The 23,034-nt window shown below is 38.7% G+C and overlaps 2 protein-coding genes and 1 pseudogene across 4 annotated transcripts in view; 1 reads left to right on the top strand and 2 right to left on the bottom strand.

Annotated features, from left to right (window-relative positions):
* The window catches only part of ESPL1 (extra spindle pole bodies like 1, separase), a 45,632-nt gene extending 37,340 nt beyond the window's left edge, over window positions 1-8,292 (bottom strand). The window contains exons 1-5 of the mRNA XM_087925385.1: window positions 8,199-8,292; window positions 5,143-5,232; window positions 3,239-4,354; window positions 2,616-2,720; window positions 1,333-1,453 (exon numbers count right to left, since the gene is read on the bottom strand). Of these exons, the coding sequence (XP_087781511.1) occupies window positions 1,333-1,453; window positions 2,616-2,720; window positions 3,239-4,354; window positions 5,143-5,223 (1,423 nt within the window). The 5' untranslated portion in view covers window positions 5,224-5,232; window positions 8,199-8,292. The remainder of the gene's footprint in view (window positions 1-1,332; window positions 1,454-2,615; window positions 2,721-3,238; window positions 4,355-5,142; window positions 5,233-8,198) is intronic.
* Window positions 8,293-10,038: 1,746 nt separating this feature from the next.
* Window positions 10,039-10,853, top strand: LOC113444831 (pseudouridine-5'-phosphatase pseudogene; annotated as a pseudogene). The gene has a single exon (XR_015741461.1). The product of XR_015741461.1 is annotated as a pseudouridine-5'-phosphatase pseudogene (transcript).
* Window positions 10,854-17,622: 6,769 nt separating this feature from the next.
* Window positions 17,623-21,981, bottom strand: SLC61A1 (solute carrier family 61 member 1). 2 transcript variants are annotated; one of them, XM_026713718.2, is made up of 2 exons: window positions 21,837-21,981; window positions 17,623-19,562 (listed from the first exon to the last, which is right to left on the bottom strand). In XM_026713718.2, the coding sequence occupies exon 2, from the start codon at window positions 19,511-19,513 to the stop codon at window positions 18,155-18,157; it is 1,359 nt and encodes a 452-aa protein (XP_026569503.1). In that variant the 5' UTR covers window positions 19,514-19,562; window positions 21,837-21,981; the 3' UTR covers window positions 17,623-18,154. The 2 variants fall into 2 exon arrangements, with proteins under 2 accessions (XP_026569503.1, XP_087781531.1); XM_087925405.1 differs by having other exon boundaries at window positions 21,526-21,849.
* Between the last annotated feature and the right edge of the window lie 1,053 nt (window positions 21,982-23,034).

Raw genomic sequence — 23,034 nt, 5'->3', positions numbered from 1 at the left:
GCCTTGGAAAGACTTGCGTCTGATTTACTGCGTTGTGAGTTACGAACTTTACAGAATTGCCGGACAGATTCTAGGAAGATTGCCAAAGGACTGTGATAACAGAGCAATTGAATCTTCTGCCTCTGGTTTTGTTTACGTAAAGTATTTGAACTATATACCTTGAAGTTTCATCTGTGGATACAGGTGGGACAGAACACCCACACATATAATCCAAAGTGTGGATTCGATTTGTAAATAACACCTTCATAATAAAAAATGTAACTAGAGAAGACACAAGAAACAATTAACATCTTCAAAGGAATAAAATTTACAAGGGAAGAAGAAAACAACATTACCCTTTCTAATAGCCTCATCAGCAGAGGAAATGAAAGTTAACATACAAGTACAATGGAGTGAGCCATCTGCAGATCAGATACATTGGGAAAACAAAACAAGCACTACTTCATAAATACATGGCACAGCATAGGAGAACAAACCCATCAAGACAAGATTCAACAGTCCATCTGCATTTAAAAGACAAAGGCCACTCTTTTGAAGACAGCAAAGTCCACATTTTGGACAGGGAGGGCCACTGGTTTGAAAGATGGTCAAAGAGGCCATCTGTGTCAAAACCGAACAGCCCTCTCTCAACAGAGGGGGAGGGGTACAACATCATCTATCAGTGTACAACACGGTCCTTTCAGCAGTTCCAAGAAGGCTCCTCACCCATTTGCACTACTCAGGTGACACTGAGAACACAGATAAACCTCCAGGTGGGCTTAAATTTGCATTCTAAAAGAATGCAAATGACCAGCTGTCTGCAAGGAGTATAAATCCTTACCCACCATACAGTCAGAACTGAGGAAGCTTCTTGGATGAGAAGCAAAATGTCTTCAAAGAAAAACAAGAAAGCACAGTTGCCTCTTGAAAATAGCACTTTTGGGACAACCAAGCTAGAAGCCATTTTCTTTTGCAGGGAGGATAAAATTCTCAACTTTTTTTGTTTTAGTAATAGACTAAAGTGGTATTAAACTACTTGTGACTACCAAAACTAGCTCTGAAAACAGTTTGCATAATGAATATTATTTATTAATAGTTATATCGTGGCCTGTGCATGAACTAAATCATTGACTGACCAATTCAAGATGCTATTCATCTTCATCAGTAATTTATACAATTATCTAAGAATCTAGATTGCTTATTATTTGCTTGTAAGGGGACAAAGACATGAAATTAAGAGCTGAGGTGCCAAGATAGATCTGTTGGTAGGAAATTGGCTTGCATTTTATGATGAAATATGTCTGCCTATTTACTAACAACCGGAAATATAAGCAACTTACTCCAAACACCAACCTGAGAGATCCAGATATTCAGCCTGGTCTGTCTTAGGGAGTCCTTCCAGTATTTCTAGCATTCGGGTAACAATCCTTTGAAAAGATGCTAATAACTGTGGCAGCCCACAAAAATCCAATCCCTGTTAGTTAATACATAAGTTTTAGGATGAGAAACAAGAGTAAAACTTCCAAAACTAAAGTGACACTGTGCAGAACATTTATGACTGACTGTGGACTGCCACCTCAATTATATTGGCAATCAGTTCTGAGAAGCCAAAGGCAGTTAGCATGAAATCAAATGTAAATTTTAACCTGAGTTTTACTATTATAATTAGAAAATTGAAAAGGGAGAAGTGGGAGGAAAAGGGAAGAAAATCACGTTAGAACACTCTGTAACTTCTTGCATGTGTTATTATTAGGACACTATGAGTATGTAATGGAGTCAGACTATCCTCCTTTTACTCTTAGGCCAATTCCATTCTCTTTTTATTCTGTGATTGGGTTAGCCTTATTTAAAACTGATTTGTCCTCATTCCAAACAAACCATAAGCAAAACTACAGCAGGATGTTGTAGTGTTATTTACTCAGATATAAACATGGATGCTCTAATGATCATGAGTGCTAGCAAAGAGGGTGTGAATAACTGTAATAAGGTAACTAATATAGAAATTGTTGTTTTCAGAACCTAGATAATGAAACGACTGCCACTTGAAAAGAGCTGAATCAGGCATACCAGGGTAAAAGAAACCATTTTAAAAGGGGGACGCCAGTGATAACAATTGTCATTAATTTTTAATTGGAATCACAGAACTATATTTGCTACATCAAAATGGGAACATTAGATGTTACAAAAAACACATACTGTTAAGTGAATGGGCAGACAGCAGGTTCCTGCCAGCAAACCTATTTCTAAATTACTTATTCTTTCAAATCCAAAACTATAAATTGTAGAAAATCTGAAGAATACATGTTAATTAGAATATACTTAAATTCTATTTGCAAAGATCATTTTACCAAGATCTGCTGTGATCCCAACAGAAAGCCTATCAGACAAGGTAGAAAATAAAAAGAGGCAAGGAAGGCACTATCTTTGTCTCTGCTCTGAGCTAGCATTAAAAGAAACACATACCTATGTTTTGCGCTATATTAGCCCATTTGGTGGCTTTTTAGAATCATGCCCCTTATTTTTTCCTGTGCAAAGGTATTTTCCCCAAAGGTGAAAAACCGAGCCTTGCTTTCCCAGGCTGGAAATTTGCTATTCAAGATTTCATTAGACCAAAGTAACTCCTGAATTTCCCTTACCGGAAGCATCTGAAAAGAATCATGCACCACAGTTGTGTATAATTGGAAATAATGATATAGTAGCTTCGCCAGAACTTGTTGCTGTTTCACATTGTCTCTTGGAACCTGTGGAAATAAAAGGAAATGAAAAAGACAATTCATATTTTAATTAGCAGAAACCACCATCCAGAAATATATGAAATTTAAAAAAAACCTGATGCTCTAATTACTAGACTTCCTGACTTTTTAATCCAGAAAAAGTAACAGCCACTGATTTATCTCCCATTCTTCCCTATTTTTGCCCAATATGACATTTAGATGGCAATTGGTAAATTATGTCTGTTTTTGTGGGGGGGAAACCTTATATATGAGGAATGCAGTTATGAGTAAATCTCAGATGTATATATAAACTGCAATAGCTTGTTTTTAAAGCTAACTTTCTAGACCTCAAGACAGATTAGTGAAGTGTCAACGCTTTCTCCTCTCCATCATCACTACACCTGTAACCTAGTAGCATTCCAGATCCATCCATTCCAAAACAAAGCCATTTTGAAAAATTGGCTTTTTTATCTAAATCGCATAAATTTCCAAAGAGATGCAACATGAATTTCAACCAAAAGAATTTAAAAAACAGCTTTACTTACCATATCTAGCAGTTTGCAGAGCAGACTGAAATAACTTTCCATGAATGTAGAAACCTTCAGGGTATCATCCAAATCAAAAAACGTCTGTTTATCTTTCTTGGCATGCTCATATAAAGGAGTTACAAGCAACTGGCCACTTTCAGCCAGCACTTTAAGGAGGGGTTCTGGAGCACCCACAGAACAGTTTAGAGCTTCTGCTGCTTGGCTGAAGAAAGGACCTACAGGATTTTTGGCAACTAACAGTGCTTTATTCAGCTCAACACCAGCAAAGAGAATGTCTAAAGTGAGTTTTAAGCAATGGGACTCATTGTTGGATTTTCTTAAGAAGCCTCTAGACTGCTGAATAACTTCTTTGCTCTGTCTGAAGCAACCAGTTTTGCAGAGGTAACGTACTCTTATCACCATAAGCTCAAAGATACAGAGGCAGTCCTGGAAGGGCAAAGGTTCACTTGAACCATTCTTTTCCAAAATGGCTGCCACCAAGTGATGAGAAAGCTGCTCATTGAGAAAACAGGCTTCTTCCTTCTTCAGAGGGCTGCATCGGGTCTCAAAAGAAACAGAGGCAGCCGAAGCATGCCAGGCCACTGTGGAGGTGAAGAATGGAGGTTCATGGAGCAGAAGGGCAAAGGAGTTATGCTCCAAGAGTATTAAAAAACGCACTGCTTGTAGCTGGGTGGAGAGTGCAAGTTTAAATTCAGCAGGCATTTTTTCCATTTTGGCCATGGCATCTGTGGTCTTCCACAGCACACTAAATGTACTTTTGGCAATAGAGGTATAGTCATCAACAGGCACTTGGGGAGGCTGGTGCTTCAACAGATCAGCATAGAGAAGGTCAGCAAATCCCAGGCAAGTATCAGATGGGCCGTTAGCAGCCGCTCCCCGCAGCAAATGGTAGAGTAGCCTTTCCAAATACAGAGGAACATATTGAAGTCTTGCAGATACGTAGCCATGATAAGCCATGTCAGCTAGGGCTTGGAGGCTTTTTAAATGACCAGGGCAGTCCAAGCCTTCTCCAAACCTGTAGATGCAAGCCCGAAGGACCCGGTCACATGCTGTTGTTTGCGTGGAAGCTTCTTTTGGACAGTCTGCATTTTTAGGCCCACATATGAGGTATTCCTGAAATTAAAATATCTTATATCTAATAAGGCAGCCTTCTTTAAAAAAAAAACACCACCACCATCCAGAGCATCTTTTCTACCTTGGTGCCCTCCAGATGGCCTCCTATTATTTGGCAAAACATACAGCCTGTAAGGCAGGTATGGGAAGCCTAGAGACCTCCAATTATACCACAACCACCATCATTCCCATACAATGCTTACGTTGATTGAGAACTCTGGGAATTGCCAACAACCATATACCCTGGTTGAAGGAAAGATGAACACCCTACAGTCCAATTTTCTACTCCTGCCCTACAACATTTATTCAGATATCTATTTCCAGCAGAGTTGAGCAAGCAGTTTGTAAGAAGCTTGCAAGAAAACTAGTAACAGGTGCTCACAGATGGGAATACATTTTTATTACAAGGAAAGCAATGCAGTATAATGCAAATAACAGCAACAATATAGCAATCAATATAAGACATAACATAAAAGAAACCTATACTGTATAAAGGGCAAATAAATATTATTTCCTAAAGGTCCTTTGCAGTGTTTTAAGGCCTTCAAAAATTTCAAGTAATCTCCAGCTGTAATTGAACAGTCCATTTCAGAAAGTAGGATATAAGGTTCTTGGGTCTACAGTGAATGTTTAAGATTCAAAATGTTTTAAGTCTATTCTAAGCAGAATTAAATACAATACAACAAAATTTAGTTATTATTAACAGGCATTTTCAGATCTAACATCCTTGAATACATTTAATCTTTTTTAAAGTCATTGGATAGCAACACTCCATACAGATTTCTTACCTTCAGCAGTGATAACAAAGTCAGAGTTTCTTGCATAGTAGTAGTCTGTGCCACAAAATCCACATTTTTGAGGAATTTCATTTTGCATGCCTGAAAAAAGAAAAAAAAATTAGCCACATAGACACTGCCAAGTCTCACTGGGTTTCCCGGTGCTTCTCTATATCTCCCACCTGTACCTTACCACAATTTATAGTAGCTAGAAATTTTCTTTTTTAATATAAGTTTTTTATTTTTATTTTTTACACATCTCTTCATGTGAGCAATGTGATTCCAGATTACAACATTTATAATTACTTGTATTAAACAAACTTGTATTAAATTAAATGTAATTATAATTACTTTCTCAACTTTCTTATTTAATATCACATCAAATCATTATCCATTCCACTAATCTTTAAATAAATGTTTGTTTCACATTTCAATTCATTAATTCAATATCAAGATCATTTCATCCTCACATATATTTTCAATTCTTTATTCCCCCATTATTTCCATTTTCAGCTTACCACCTATTTTATTTTACATTATCTTCATTAACTTTCTCAAGACCGATATATAATAAACAGTCAAAAAAGAGTAAATATAAAGTAAAACTAATATATTTAGGATCCACACGGTATATCCCCCAATCTACAATATATCTTATATTTATTCCAGAGATGTTCATATAACTATTTCATATTTTTTCTTTATTTACACTTAGCCAAAATTTACCTATATCATTTTAATAAATTTCCATTCCCCTACTTTTAATCATAAGATAATAGCTAGAATTTTCTGTGTTATATCTTTTCCTATCAGGCCATAGCAGCAAGCTTTACATTCAACTCTAATATCCATAACTGTATTAGAAGTTCAAGTTGAGTTTTTTCCATGGAATTCACTGGGTGACTTGAGGCCAGTCAATTTTTTTCAGCTGAACCTGTCTGGCTTATTGAGGAAGGAGTAAAAACCAGAGAGAACCCCCCCCCAAAAAGTAGAATGGTAGTAAATTCGTAAGTCATAAAAACCTATGCAAGTCAAAAGCATAAAAATCTGACAGACACATTCCTACATCTAGTTCCCTTTCCCATAGATTTTCTATCTATTCTCACTTATTATTCTTAACACAAAAAATCTGCTTCCCTAACTAAGCCTCTAGTCTAGGAGACAACCTGGAATGAGGGACAGTTGGAAGTGCAAAAATTATACAATTGAACACTTGGAAAAATGTAGATTATGGACACATAGTAAAACTATATTTGTCATATTCCATTGTCATGCCACACTTTTATAAAAAGCTGCAAATGTATCTGCTTAAGCTTATTTCACACTTTTGATGCATTTTGTTTTATCCCATTTCATTCAATATACTGCTATTAAGCTGTTTTCAGGCTCATCTCACTTTGTATGGAATCTATCAATACTGTATTTTCTTCTACTGTCACTCTGGACTTTCCCCCCCAGATTGCAAACCATATGAGACATTTTAGTAAAGCATCATACAATCAGCTAATTCCAAATGTACAGTTTGGGCCGCCATCTCTTATTAATGCTACTAGTTAGATTTGTCCAGGAAATCAGCTCACAGAAAGGCTAAAGCCTCTTTTTATTGAGACTGACTATAACAACAGGTTGTGGCAAGTCTGATTATGCTGTACCATCATCTCCTCCTAATTCACTAAATCAGGGAGTTGTCTTCTCACTCTGCTTCCAAATGTTATCTTGTGATAGATGCTCCAACCGCTTAGTCTTTACAAAAGTCTCTCTCTCTGTGGAGGTTATCTTATTCTGCATATCTCCTGACAACAGGGCTAATTACACATGATGAATGTGTACAACACGTGGAGCCCAATACGCCACAAAAAGTGTGAAAGAGAACTCATAGAACAGCTATTTTATGAATAGTCTCAGAAAGTTCATTTAAAGACGTTTTCTCTCCATATACAAAACATGTCCCAAGTCCAATGAACTAATCCCAACCCAAAGAACGGTTTAGAAGCATCTGTTGGCTCCTTTAAACACCCTCTAGTGTCTAGTCTACTAGATAAAATACAGACTTGACCAATTTGTAATATATATGTAATATATGTAATGTTATATATGTATATTTGTGTTTATATATATATATATGTGTGTGTGTATATATGTATATATATAAATGTGTGTGTGTATATATATATATATATATATATATATATATATATATATATATATATAACACACACACACACACACAGGTAGTCCTCAATGTGTGTGTGTGTGTGTGTGTGTGTGTGTGTGTATGGTATTTAGGTTTCTTCGGGTATTTTCCCATATCTTAAAAGTTGTGCTTTTAAACGATGTTTAAGCAACATTTCGGCAGAATCTCACCTGCCATCCTCAGGTTTGTGTATTGGCTTTTTTCTTAATTGTGTGTGTCAGGCTGATTCTGCCGAAATGTCGCTATAACTTTAAAAGCACAGCTATTAAGATGTGGGAAAATACCCGAAGAAACCTAAATACCATACATATAAATACCCGTGAAAACATGTGTGTGTGTGTGTGTGTGTGTTTTATGTATATGTGTGTGTGTGTGTGTGTATTTAGCATGTGTATATGCGTGTTATGTATGGGTATGTACTTTTTTTTTTAGAACAATTTCATTTTTAATGTGTGCCAGTGTTTCACGGTAAAAATGACAATAAAGGTTATCTTATTTCAGCGCATTGCAAAATTTGCATTTAGAGGTGTAATAAACCCATGAGTTAGTCAAAAGCGTTTATGGCTTCCCTCCCAGTTTATTAAAAAAGATGCGGAAGATATTGCTATTTCGAATTACTGGTCTGCAGTTTCCTTCAGGAGAGTGGGCATAATTTTCCTTCAGGAGAGTGGGCATAATTTAACGTTGGTATTACATTGTATGGGAGTTGTGGTCCCAGACTAGTATTGGGAAAATATGAGTGATAAATACAGTACACGGTCGCTGTTCTGGGGATCTCCCGCATGATTTCCGACTACCCCTCTCTAGCGCCCAGTGCGAAGAGCCCCCCACCCCCCGTTCCCCACCCACCTCCCGCCCCCACAATTCGGCCTACCCGCCGCCAGAAAGTCTTTCCTTGCAACCGGCCTCTAGCTCTCTGAAGCAGCCACGACCGGCAGCTGAAACAAGAACAGACTCGGCCCCGCGCCCCGTTCAAATCGACAATGGCGGCCAATCACAAAAGCGGCAACGTAGCTCCGCCCATTTTCCCCGCCCATTGCCTGCTGGGAATTCGCCCGAGAGTCGTCGCGTCAGTCTTTCAATAACTTCAGTAGGCGGGATAGCTCGTAGTCTGCCAGCAATGCTTACTAACCTCCGATTGCGTTCTTAAATAGGCCCACATTATATCTGCGGTTTAACTTATTTGGGTTTCTTTATGTATGTCTTGAGTGCATGCTTAATTATTTTGAATTAAATATGTGGGGGTTTTTTTACAAACTGTTAATTAAACTTCCCTTGATACTTTATAGTGCTTCTCAACCTTGGCAACTTTAAAATAAGCCCAGAATTCTGAGTGTTGATGTTCACACACTTCACTAAGGTTGGGAAGCACTGATTTAATGTATAAATATGCATGCACACATTCTTGAGACAAAAGTCCCACTAAGTGAAATGGAATACAGGTACTCCTCAACTTACAGAGTTTGCTTAGTGACCATTCACTGAAAAGTTACTTACATGATCATGGGGATTTTATAAAGGTTGCAACTGAAAAACAGTCATGCCGCTTTTCAGTGCAGTTGTCACTAAACAAACCATTGAGGACTACCTGTATATGGGCATATATATGAGCCAGTTTGATGTAACAGCGAGACTGTTGGTCTAGAAACCAGAAGATTGAGTTCTTGTTCTGCCCTGACTGAATGTCTGGGTCAGTTACCCTCATAGGATGGTTGTTGTGAGGAAAATAGGATGAGGATCAAGGTTTTGCCAGTTTGAATTACTCATGAAGTAATAAAGGCAGGATAAAAATCTACTAAGTAAATAAAATGAGTCTATATAGTGAGACCTCAGTTTTGAATTAAACACAATACAGGTAGTCGAGTTATGATCACAATTAAGCCTAAAATTTATGTTGCTAAGCAAGGAATTTGTTAAATGAGTTTTGCCCCATTTTATGGTTTTTCTTGCCACATTTGTTAAGTGAATCACTGCAGTTGCTAAATTAGTAACACCGTTAAATGAACCTGGCTTTCCCACTGATTTTTGCTTGTCCGAAAGTCACAAAAAGCGATCACATGACCCCGGGGCTGCAACTGTCATAAATATGAACTAGTTCTCAAGCATTCAAATGAAAATCGCATGATCTTGAGGATGCGGCAATGGTTATAAGTGAAAAAGAGTTATGTCACTTTTCTCAGTGCCATTTAACTTTGAATGGTCACTAAATGAGCTGTTGTAAGTTAAAAACAACCTATATCAGTCTTTCCAACCCAGTGCCTTTTAAGTATGTTGAAACCACCACTCAAGCCCCAGCATGGAAATTGCAATTTCTGCTGCATCACATTGGGGAAGTCTGGGATAGAGCACTGGATCCATGGACTGCTGGATTCGGGAAAGGGGCATGGTTCCATTCGATCTCCAGCGCGGGCTTGCAGATTGTTTTATAGCTGCCCTCCAAAGCAAACTGATTTAATTAACGCCTCTTCTTTATTTTAACCAAAATTCTGGGACCGCAGAGTTTGATACTACAAGCCGGCTCTTCTTTCCTACGAATTATTAGAACGTCTTTGCAGAAGGAGACGCAGCGAACCCCCAACGACCATCTTCGCAAAGGCTCGAAACAGGCGGCCGAACCACGAATTCTCGAACGCTCAAAGACACGAGGCGTCCATTGCGGAGACTGGGAAACAGCACTGCGCAGGCGTAGTTCGTTTTCCGCGGTTTTCCTTGGCGGTTGGTTGGTTTAGCGCGGGAGCCGGTGGTCGAGGCCGATGGCTGCTTCCTCCGACGGAGGCAAGCCGCTACAGCCCGTTACTCATGTCATCTTTGACCTGGATGGCACCCTCATAAACACCGAGGATATCTTCAACAACATCATGAAAGAACTCTGCAGCCGCTATGGGAAGACGTACACTTGGAAGGAAAGGTCCCAGATCATGGGGATGAAAGAAACGAACGGCCTGGAGATTCTCCGAAAGCTTTTCGATCTGCCCTTAACCGTCGAAGAAATCCTCCGCGAAACCGCCCAAAAGAAACGAGAACTATATCCCACCTCTGCCTTAATGCCCGGCGTGGACAAGCTGGTCCGCCATCTGCACGGGCACAAGATCCCCATCGCCGTCGGCACCAGCTCCGTTCGCGAGGTGTTCGAGATGAAGACGGGGCAACTGAAGCCCTTTTTCGGTTTGTTCCATCACCTTGTGATGGGAGATGACCCCGAGGTAAAAAACGGCAAGCCGCAGCCCGATATATTTTTGGTTGCCGCCAAGAGGTTCGAACCGCCGGCATCTCCGGCAAAGTGCCTCGTCTTTGAAGACGCCCCGAACGGGGTCAAAGCGGCCCTGGCTGCCGGCATGCAAGTAGTCATGGTCCCCGACGTCGGGTTGCCGAAAGAACTGACGAAAGAAGCCACCCGTGTCCTACAATCAATGAATGATTTCAAGCCAGAAATGTTTGGCTTGCCGAAGTTTGATTGACATTTGCTTGTCTTGTTGATCTTACGGATTCAGGTTTTTCCATTTCCAGTATTAAAAGCATTCCAAAAATTCCTAAGTGGTACTATTAACAGCATGCTCTCTATTCCTGGATAATTCCTTATTGAAATACACCACTGCTAGGTGGAAAAAGATGTGTTGTATCTGTTATTCCTATGTTGCTAACAAATACCCTGCCAAGGAATAAACTGGTTCCTTGCATGGAAGTGTAATTTTCCATACAAAATAATATTTATCTTTGCTTGTGATTCATCACAACATTCGATATTCCTAGCTGGGGAATGCTGCAGTCTTGTCTCCAATTGATACCCTATCCTCCCAAAATAAGATGCAGTCCATCCACTTACTGCTCAGGTTATAACTTAATTCCAGTATGATTAACCATGGTCTGTTAACTATAACATTGCATGAGTCAATTGCATGGATTTACTAACTTCTGACTCCTATGCCATAATCTAATATAAGTAACAAGAATCGGTGCACTTAGGTCTGGACCAATAGTTTTGGGCTAGTGAAACTTGGGGGGTGGGGAATAAATAGGCACTATTCCAAAATGGCTCCACTGAAAGCTCATCTTTGTTAACAAAATAGCTGAGAAGGTAGACAATACAAATGATAAATCTGCATTTTTTTTGACAATCTACTGAGTAAATCTTTACAGAGGGGAAAGGGGAGAAAGTCCAAGACAGTTGGAGCAATAGTAGTAACATGGAGAAAAGAGTGAAAAAGGCAGATATAAGCATAGGAAGTAATAAATAGGGTTTTTGTTCAGTTTTTCTACTTAGAATATTTATTTGTATTGTCACCCCCAAAGTACTTATGATTTAGTCTTGTTTCCATGCATGATCTCTGCCCATCAGATATTCCATCATAATCCTAAAGGTAGGACAGATCCTCCCCCAACAGAGGAAGATGTCAATAGCCTCATTGGGTACTGCTTTGAAAACTTCATAGTCCATAGTAAATTGAATTGACAACCTGCAGAGGAAGATGATTAAGACAGAACGAGAGCTAATATTTATACATCCATTAAATGAAACTGAAGCAAAAGATTCAAAACAAAAAAGTACTATAGGTAAGTAACAGCATTTAGACAGGTATTTTAATTTACTAATGTTTTATGTTGTAGTGTAGTCCATGCGTGCATGTCCATTTAAATACCCTTTCACTAAAGTATTTAGATATTTTATAAAATAGAAGTTATCATCAAAGCATTATGGTTTATTTTAAAAGAAACTGTTCGTATGTCTCTATTCTAAGAACAATGCCAGTCTTCAATATTTGAATATATGAAAGATTGCTATCATAAGAATACCTGAATGTCAAAGATCTTCAAGATGAGATTCAGATAATCTTGTGGTAGCAGTTTTATAGTATAAGAAATGCAGATATGTTCATTGATAATGTGGGTAGATCTTCTAAGTTGATTTTTTCATTGTAAAGAAAAAATATGTCAATGTTTTCAAATGGAAACAAGGGTTGAAAGGAATTATCTGCCACAAGAGAGTTAGAACAGAGAGAGAGGGAGAGATGGGGAATCTTAAGAGAAAACCACATTGGGTTTTTTTTGACTGATTCTTCAGAGTTATTTTATTGAACATGTATCAGAGCCATTTTGGAGTTTAGCAGGATAGAAATAATAATAAATAAAAGTAGAAGCCCTTCCAGAATAAAAAGAGGTTATTGATTCATAAAAGCACTCAGAACAATTTAATAAAATGACATTACTGTAAAGATACCTTTGATATACAGTATATTCTAAATGCGCAATACTACATCATCATGTCTTAACACGTGGAGCTCTTATGCTTCACTGTGGCAAGCTCAATACTACTAACATGGGGTGGTGATCTGTGGGTGTTAACACTAATGCAAAATGCAAAACTAATTCCACAAGTGATAGCTCTTGGCTGAGAGTAGCCTGACTAGTTTATCAAGTATTATTTTTCTCCCAACTCTATACATATTCATAAGTTGATTGGCATATAGATAAGTTAATTGGGTAGATGAAAAAGACAGGCAATGTAAGTTACGTAAGATTTTTTTGAGATCACCTCCATATATTGTAGGATTTTCTCAAGGTATAATTAGAACAAAAGGTCAAACCAGAATGTAATGACTGTAGCATGCTTACTGATTCTTATCAAAGCAGCTTTTCTATTGCAGCGTTTGTGCAATCTTATCCATGACTAATGTAGTTATGGTTTAGTTGTCCGTATCTTCTATCAATATGACACTCAGCCAAAAATTAACTATGTTGTTTTGTATGAATATGCTAAGCCTCAAAAAGCCTAACCTAGGTTACAATTAATCAAACTTCACACAACCACAGCTTCCATGTGGCTTTTAAAGGTTTGTTCAGTAACTCTTATCTTACTAAGAGTATAATAATTACTGTGAGAGTTATAAACTATTACTGATTGTCTGCTTATGATTAAGAATTATCCCGAGTAATACTCCTGAATAGGAGATGATCTACTGGACAAGTAGGTCCTCACTGTTATGTTTTCTAGCTATGAATGTGCCACAGATAACAGTGTACAGTAGTAACATGTTAACTTTTTCTAGTTCTTGACAAAATTACCCCATCCCAAATCATAAAGCAAACCGTAAATGGCTCCCAGTTGGTAATAACTTGCTAAAAAACATGTTATGGAGCCTTGTTGGGATCCATGTAATAGAACCAGAGTTTTCTAAATGTTCCTCTGTAGGGTTGGAATTTGCTTATACAGGTACTCATCATCTTGACATAATTCCAAGAGCTAATTTTTTGACAAGCCTAATGAATCTAGAACCTAGGTCAACTGTGTTGAGCACAGCCAAGTCAAGCATTGTCATTGGTTCCCCCTTTATCTTAACTTTAGCTGTTCATATTGTCTGGACCAAGTAGATAACTAATGTGTGATTAATACTCTTCAGGTCTCTAGACAGAGACAAAAACCTAAAACAGCTACCAAACAGAACAACGCTAACTACAGTATCTTCTTTTTCTCCAACTTTAGTGTATACACGGAAGGGCTAAAATGTGATACAGGAAAGAGGCATTTTACCCATTCTATCTCATCTGATATAGTTTTTATTTACCATATCAAAAATCACTGTAGAATTGACTGGGCAAATAGGTAAAATTAGTGATAATCAGCAAACTTGGGGGAACATATTTTGCTATTTGGTTTTCTTTTCTTTTCTGAAGATGGTGTAACACAGCCAAGGGTCTTCTCTGACTCCAACATTTTGGTTTTCTCTGACTCCAATATACATTTAAAAAATCATTTCTAACTTTGTTTAACTTTCAATTTTTGATTCCCAACTTTTATCCTGATGACTGGCATGTATTTGGTTTTCTTTTACCACAGTTCTTTTTAAAAAATCTTAATGGGTAGGAAAAAGAGGATTCACTCTTAAGTCTACACATATAAGCACAAGAAAATCCTTGAAGCAGTTAACTAATGATCTGTTCCCTGAACTGAATTGCATGCTAGTCACAGTTACTGATGAATTATGAGTAATCAGTTCAGTGGTCTGACTGACTCGGGAGCAGAGACAGTTCCAGAGGCAGATGTTATGAGCAACTGTGATACATATCAGTGTCCTGCCTACTATTGGAATCTCCCTTGTCAGACCAATACAATTTACAGATTGCTGAAAACAATCTGAAGTTTTATTTTTACAAAAGATACAGACTTGGAATACAGATCTTTTATATTTTAAACAGTACCACCTCTTATTCCCCTCTTGCCTAGACTTAACCAGAAGAGTGATTGTCCATTATGAAGAATCAGCATACGTACCTATTTCTGAGATGCTCCATGCTTACACTTTATTTTACAATATTGTAAACAATTTGCTATAGCTATTCCCCTGAAAATTAGCCTACCCAATTTGTTTCTAGAAGTGTTTCCTAGCTCCCCATATTTCTCAAATCAGTAGTGGATATGACAGTTTTGGCTCTTGGCTCTTGAATTTAACCTCTCATTTTACACATTGTACAGTAATAATCACTGGTAATTTCAATGCCAGATTGAGAAGTAATGATAAGGCTTTTCTCCTGCATTACAGTATCCCATGATCTTCCTCGATTGAGACTTCCCAGAAATCTAAGGATTCCAACAATAACACAGATTTGGAAGCTTTTCTTATTGGCAACAAAATTTGACTTAAAGATTCTTAATGAATTCTTAATGAATCTATTCCAGGAAGATCCAGAGGGGGAACTCAATATTAGGGATCCTAGAAGGGTATCAACTTTGGACTACATGCTAGTTACTAGTACCTTTGCCTTCCATTGCAAAGACTTTAGTGTGATCTTCCATCAGAGGGTGACTGCCTACCCAACTGTGGGTTCAATTGTTTTTGATTCAACTGGGCCAAGTTTATCTCTACTGACAGGTTCCTTAGACCTGTCTGGACGAACAGATTGGATATGATCTCATTTTATTTTTATTCTCTTTGTTGATTTGAGGAAATCAGTAAGTATAACCCTTTTTCATCAGAAATCATTACTCAAAAGTTCACACAGCCCTCATTACGTTGAACTAACCCCTGCCCCAAAGCCTGGTTTGAGATGTAAAAGGGTCCAAGCACAGGCAATTATTGCTTACAGGAATTCCTGTATCCATAATGACTCTACCTCGTATGAAAACTTTTACCTTGTAAAAAAGGACTATAAGAAATAAACTTTTGAAAGCAGTGTTACACTCTTGAGAATTGGACCAGAATCCAACAAGCAATAGTGAATAAAGACAATTGTTTTTTTTGTCTCCACTTTTACCCAAAAGAAATGCTAGTAGCAACAATAATTCCTCTTAAGTTTTGGCTTGGATATTTCTGGACATTTCTATAATTTTCACACCAACTGAAAACCTTTTAAGTTCCTAACAGCTATTTGATGAACTTCTTCCTGAATGGTCTCAGGTTTCACTTCCAGAGGTTCAAAAAATAATTTTGCAATAGGGAAGCAGCAGGAGGAACCCCTGTTAAGAATACAAGATACCAGGGATCTTATACAATACTCTATAACATCCTACTCGCCTATGTTCCATAGCACTTTCTTGTGGCACCTGCTGGCCCACCTGCATTCCATAGTGCCTTCCCACAATACCCCATGGCATTCTGCAGCACATGCCCCCAGCACCATCTCACACTGTTCCTATGGTATATAATGACTTGCACAATCCTTGAGGTTACAACAGCAAGTAGGGCTGTCAGAATTGCCGTTACTAAGCAATGTGGTCACACATCATGCTTTACAACAGCATTTTCAGATCCTTGATGTTCTTTGAGCTTGGTGGTTTTCTTGCAGATCTTCCATCAACAAATTAGGTAATGTCATCAGTGCTAGCATAAACAGCTGGTCACCATGTCTCGCTGTCTACTATCTACTGTAGAGCACAGAAAGGCCTCAACTTCAATGCTAGCACTGATGTTACCTAGTTTGGTAATGTCTGTTAAAAAAAAACCCCAAACCCTCACACCAAGCTCAGAGCATGCCACAATTCAACCCTGATCTACAAATATTCTCTTCTTTTGATACAACAGCACTTCTTAGCAACAGAAATTCCAAACTGTCATTGTAATCTGAGGACTATCTATACTGGACTTTTATTGTTTGGTCTTGAATGGTAAATAAATTTTGAATGTGTGAAAAGTGGTAACATTTTTACATCCTTAGAACTTGTCAAAAACTGAGGAAACACCGAACTGTTAAAAATTACAGGAAATCACTGAGAAATGTACCACTCCTCACCTGGCTACAAAAGGAACAATTGGTTTAAAAGTTGTCTCCTGAAATAAAGTTTTTAAAAAACTGGGTGGAAAGAGAGGCAACATGTAGAAAAGAAAAAAAAGATAAAAGCTGAGATCTAAAAAAAAGTAGACAAAAACACACTGAAACATTGTTTTACCTTTTGTTTGCCACTTGAATATACTTTTAATTCTGGGCAGGACAAAAAGCAGAGAAAATCAAGGTCTATCGCCTTAGGCAAAACTATACCCACTTTCATAGCAGTTTAGAAAAAAAAATGCTAATTACTGTACTAACTGGCTCAGGTGTTAACCATTAAAATATACTGTACAGACTGTTAAATAAAGCTGTTTTCACATTAGCATTAGAAAAGCAAATACATTTACTTCCCATGTAGATGCAGCATGCAGCTGTCAAGAGAGACTTTCTCTATGAATGCAGAGAAGGGGCAATGCTTTCTCTCAAGTAGTAGCTATTGCTTGCCTGTAGTTTTTGGTAAAAATAATTATTATTCAAAGGCACTTATTGGCTAAATGATACAAATCTACAAGCTAGATGCTCTAGCGCAGGAATCTAAATATTGTAAAGTGCAGGGTTTCATGGCTATTGGTGAAATGAATTCTGGATAAGTTCTCCAGATATGACTACAGTTGCCATATACTTTTGTCATGGATCATGCTAAGATCAACGGAAGCAAATGTTTTGGTTGCTGAGTGCTGGGATAGACAATGAAACAAAACAAGATGCACTATAAAATAAAATCTAAGACTTACTCTTCCTGTTTGAGTCTCAGTATTTTTTTTAAATTTTGTTCACAAATATGATTAAAATAGTGAACAGATGCTTAATTTACATACTTTTCACTATAAACTGAAACAGAAGCTAAAACAATGAGGAAAATGGAAATTGGAAGACCAATGCTTTATCACTGCAATACTGGAAATTGTGAAACCAATATAAACACAATAAAAGCCTTGTGATGTCTAAATTTGGAATTTCAAAATATTCTACCTTCATTTTGAAATATTTCACCAATTCTGGCTATATACTGTCAAAATTAAAATTGACTCGATATAATCTTTATGTTTAATTTCAGTTTATTACTTTTTTAAAAAAGCAGAAGATCATAGAATGTGGATGATACTGCTGATTATAGAATACAGCTGATCCGGCTACCAAGTTCAATACTGACATTGGACAATCAGTCTATCAACCTCACTGTTGCCTTTTTTAAAAGAAAAAAAAAAAGAAACCCTGCTTTGTCCTTGTAAGCCGTTGTCTGTCACCATCAATTCAGGATGAAGTAGTAGACTGCAGCCTCCACATTTGGCTAGCAGAAGCCAAGCAGCCACTGGAATTCAAAACTCCAAGGTTGGGGGTGGGGAGGAGAAAGGGGGAAAAGCTATGCTTGACATAGATGTATCCAAGTTCCTAATGTGGCCCATCACTGTTGAAAAGAAGAAAATTAGTTGTGCATCCGCTTTACTCCTCTGGTTATGTGGAAGAGGTCCAGATTGGACTTGGCAGATGCTCAGTGGGCTCCTTGCAGACTCCTTGTATATATATAGTACTGGCTCTGTAACACATTATGGACAATTGGCATACTATCGATCAGAGCTCAGGAGAAGATATCTCAGCCTGACTAGACGAACTGGGCAGCCTGAGCTCTGCATTGTTTCGGACAACAGTAAAGAGGCTTACAACAGCCAAGAGGGCCATTACCATCATAACAGAGCAGATAGTGAACATATTCCTAGTACCCGTCTTATAATCACTATCATGGAGGATGAGTAGCCCAAGGCAAGCCAGTAGGTTCAATGGAACACGGAACCAATGCATCACACCTGCCTGATCCTTCTCAGGAATCACTTTTTGCCTGAGAAAACCCATGGAAGGGAAGTAGAGCCCACATGAGAGCTCAATAAGCAGGAAGGCCAAGAAGGACTCCGATGGGTTCTCTTGCCCAGGATTGGTTGAGAAAGTCAGCATGAAGAGTGAAAAAAACACCATTAGGACTGAAAGAGACAGGATGTGCATGGGCTGGAGGTGATATTTCTTGGATGTGGCCACACGGTACAGTGAGGATCCAACCATGCTGGCAGCCATGAAACTGGAGAAGACAATACCTAGAGGTGGGTTGTAGGGATCCAGGACAGGAGTCCAGAGGAAGATGAAGATATAGATGACACTTTCAAATAAGGCTTGAATAGTCCCCAAAAGCAGGACACGGCGGTCGGAGAGAAGGCATTTCAAGCCATCAGTGTAAGTTCTGGACAGCGCCCTCTTCTTTCCATAATTCTCATCCCAGTTCTTCATAACCAAAGTACCAGCCAGCACAAGAAAGGGAATAGAGACCATAAAGGGAGCTACTGGGCCAAATCCCAGCCATTCAGCAAAGATATTGGCAACTACACCAGCTCCAATAGCAATTATGCTATTCCAGAAGGCAGCCTTTGTGAAGGTGGCAGGAATCCACTCAGCTGGGAAATCGTGGCGCTCCACATGCTCATGCACATACCATGCCTCAAAGGCAGAGAACAGGAGAGCAGTGGACAGCCCTCCTAATATTCTTCCTACAATTAGAACAAAATAATCCCAGGAGAGCTTTGTGAGGCAGCAGACAGAGTAAGTCAAGGAGAAGAGGATGCAAGACTTTTTTCGGCCCAAGCGGTCAACCAAGGAATTGGAAACCAGCCCAAACAACACACTTGAGGCAAAGCCACAAACATAAATAATGGTGATCTGGGCCTCCAAGAAGTTATAATGCTGGTAGAGTTTGTAAAGATAAGGTCCTTGCAACCAATCGGCTGTGAGAGCCAAGAAATAGACTTGATAATAATCTAGCTGGAACTGCAAGAAGGCTGGGTTGGAGTAAGACCTGCTGGTGAGCCTGGAGCGACAGGCGGAGAACTCCAAGCCCAAACATATCAGTAGGAGCAAAGCAAAAGCGACATAGGCAGCAATCAGCATGGTGCTTCAAATCATCCTGTGCATCTCTGAAGATCTATTCCCAGCACAGCTGAAAGAGAAAAAGAGATGTTCAAGGGACATTTAAATCAGGTAAATATGAAAAAAAAAACCCACCATGTTGCTAAATAAAGCTAAGGTTCATTTTAATCCAGCATTTTAATTCTCACAATGGCCAAAGAGGTTACTCTGCAAACCCCACAAGCTGGAGATGGGAGACTTGGCCTTCTCTTAGCATTCCTTCCTGCAATTAGTATTTGTAAGCATGCTACTTTTAATCTAGAGATTGTATTTAGACTTCAAGATTAATGGCCCTTGAGAGACCCATTTTTCGCGAAGTGATCCAATCCCTTTCAAAGCCACTCAAGTTAGTGGCCTTCACCATATCATATGATAAGTAATTCTAAGCACGTTATGTTATTCTAAATCTCCTCCTAGTCCAGGGGTCTCCAACCTTGGCAACTTTAAGACTTGTTGACTTCAACTCCCAGAGTTCCTCAGCCAGCAAAACTGGCTGAGGAACTCTGGAAGTTGAAGTCCACAAGACTTAAAGTTGGCAAGGTTGGAGACCTCTGTTCTAGTCAGCTTTACTCCTCATCTCAGTGTTTTGAGAGAGGTTTTTTTTCTTTCTTTTGCTCCCATTCATGTTCTTTATAACTTTCACAATTTGGTGAAAAGGAAGTTTTTCTGAAGATTTGAAAGAGACTGGTGGTCCACTCCTGTTTTTGAAATGATGTCCTCCAAATATCTGCACATTTAGAGCATACTGTTATATATCTTTATGGTGAGTTGTAACAGTTATGTTCATAACTTCCAATCATGGGAGTGAAACAGATCAGCTAAATAAAAGGTAAATGCAACTTGAAGTTGAATTAATCTTTGGTGACTACATGGATTATATTTAATGTCCACTTCAAAGCATAACCTTCATATCTACAATTTCTTACTAACTTAACTCTCATCTTGCTTAGCTTTTTTAGGATCCACATTAAAAATGTGGCACACTAAAAGATTAGCCCCCAAAGGAGGTTTGGCTGGAAAGAAAAATAATCAAAAGTAATATGAAGAAATCATCACACATCTGCCAAGAATTGCAATGGAAAGGAAAAGGCTGTATGACACTGAGGTTACTAGCGGATATTAGAACACTTATGTTGTTTCACCGCTTCCTACATGAGCAATGCAAAACAAGATCTACCAGCTGGACAAGACAGGTGTCTTCCCCCACCGGTTTGGGAAGGTAATCAGTGGATTGCAATACTGTCTTCCTGAAGAGACTACTGAGGCTATGGTTAGGTGGTCTCAAATAACTCCATAGCAGGGAGGGAGATGTTAAAACCTTAAACTACTAAAGTAACATTATTGCAGCAATCTTAAAACACAGTTTCTGCATCAAACAATGCAGGATTTCATTTTTAGCTGCCATGCTAAACTCCAAATAATACTTCCATTAAATGCAGATATTAATAATAAAAACCTCAAGATTTAGGCTTAAGTAACACCCAAGAGGGCATCCTTGGGTTTTGCAATGAGCTTTTAAAAAGAAGGGCTAGTTTTATTAACTATAAACTATATTAACATTTTACTTTCTGGAAAATAATTTCCTAATATTAAAACGGGAAATTATTGCTTTCAGAAACCCATCCTGTTGAATGACACTATTCAACACTATACAATCCTAATATCACAATCTAAAATACAGATTCATAGTATATTGAAAGGCGTTCAATATGTGTTTGTCCAACAAGGACAACTCAGCAAAACAGGTTTGCCTAGCGAAAACTAAAAAGAAAGGAAGAAAGACAGTATTTGATACATCCAAGCCCTGAATTTCTTATATTTTCTACAAGTACAAAATCTGCAAAAGGGATCGTACAGTTAGGAACGACGGAAAGGAGCTTCCCCAGTTGTGTTGCCATTAAAACTATCCCCCAGAGAAATACCCTCGCCATTTAAACCAATATCCAGTACAGATCGTAAGAAATCAACATGTTCCTTCCACTTCTATGTCTTACTTCTTCTACTGTAAGCCTTCCCATCCATCCATCCCGCTCCAAATCAAAGATCTTCCAGGTACGTTTGAAGTACTACACCATTCCCAAGGCTCAAGTAGCACTGCCACCAGTTAGGAATATAGGAAACTCACAGCCCGATGCATCTGAAGGGCATTAGATTAGTTCTGCCCCAAACCAATGCGCCTCTTCCCTTCCCTACTCAGCTTCCACCACCCTGGTCCTTTAGATCACCCAGGACTCTTCCACAGCAGGCCTCCCCGCATTTGACACGCGCGCTTTAAAAACACGCATCTTTCCCCCCTGAAACCCACCTGCCGGACTCACGCGAACCGCTCAGCGCCGCTTTTCCAGCCTAGCCGAGCGCAGGCTGCACTTCCGGTTCCGCCTGGAATGGTTGACCGTACAACACGAGTACGGCAGGAGCCACCATCCTGGTCGGTCACATGACAAAAGCCTGCCAGTCAACGCTGCTCGAACCTTGGGGAGTGAGGGGGTGCTGTTTGCAGCCTGGGTAGAACGGCGCTGATTGGTGCACTTTTTTCATGGTTCTTTTTACTTTTTTTAATAAACTTGAGGGGAAATCCCATCCAGCTGATGTTCCGTTGCAATTTCAGTTATCCCAACGCTGAGGAGGGGGAAGCCTCAGGAGTGGGATGAATTGCAATTATTTTCTGCAATTACTGCAGCTTTTGCGGGGATTTTCTTTTTCTTTGCGTTTTTTCCTTAATTGCTGCAGTTATTTTCTACTGACGTGCTCACTTGTTTCTCTAGAACAGTGTTTCTCAACACTTGGCAAATTGAAGTGTGGTGGACTTCGACTTCCATAATTCCCCATCCTAGCAAGCTGGCTAGGGAATTCTGGAAGTTCTGCTGTACATGTCTCAAACTTGCTACTCTGATAGCCCAAGACAACGGTTGCAGTTTATGTCCTCAGTAAATGGTACTGAGCAGAGAAAAGTTTGTCATACATGGCAGGTGATTTTAATGCAGTAGAAGAAGAGTGGATACCTAAAAAAAAAAGACCCAGAACTTTTGTTTCTGAACCTTTAATAACAATGATTGTCTTTTATAACCTTCACCCATGGTTCACTCAATAGTAGCTTAGGAAATTAACCCATGATTCTAGATTTGAACATTGAACCATGAACTAAAATGCCAATGGATTCACATGATGTTAGGCCAGAATGTGGTTTGTTAGTTTGTGGTTCGGGGTATTATACAAAGCAAGACAAACTTTAGCTACAAATAGCTGTTCTTTTCTTTGTATAAGAAAGGAGTGGTTGAATATGGGCTTTTATCACAGGATAAAGAGGTCACCTCCTCTCATTTTCAGAGTTGCTCTTTCTCTACTGAAATGACTTTCTATTTTCAGAGTTATTAATGTACTGCATTTCAAAATGAATCAGAAGCATGAATGTAGTAATAAAGCCATACCTGAAGTAAATATGAAATTGAATTATGTCCAGAATAGTTATAGGTAATGTGATATCTATAGATCCATTATTGCAA

The sequence above is a fragment of the Pseudonaja textilis genome, chromosome 2, assembly GCF_049901715.1.
Source record: "Pseudonaja textilis isolate UNSWEBS1 chromosome 2, rPseTex1.2, whole genome shotgun sequence".
Taxonomy (NCBI): domain Eukaryota; kingdom Metazoa; phylum Chordata; class Lepidosauria; order Squamata; family Elapidae; genus Pseudonaja; species Pseudonaja textilis.
The sequence above is the reverse complement of the archived record's forward strand: the minus strand, read 5'-3'. Positions and strand labels throughout refer to the sequence as shown.

Bases quoted from the DNA above. Each gene is read 5' to 3' on its own strand.
- SLC61A1 (XM_026713718.2), bottom strand. From the start codon at position 19,513: ATGCTGATTGCTGCCTATGTCGCTTTTGCTTTGCTCCTACTGATATGT.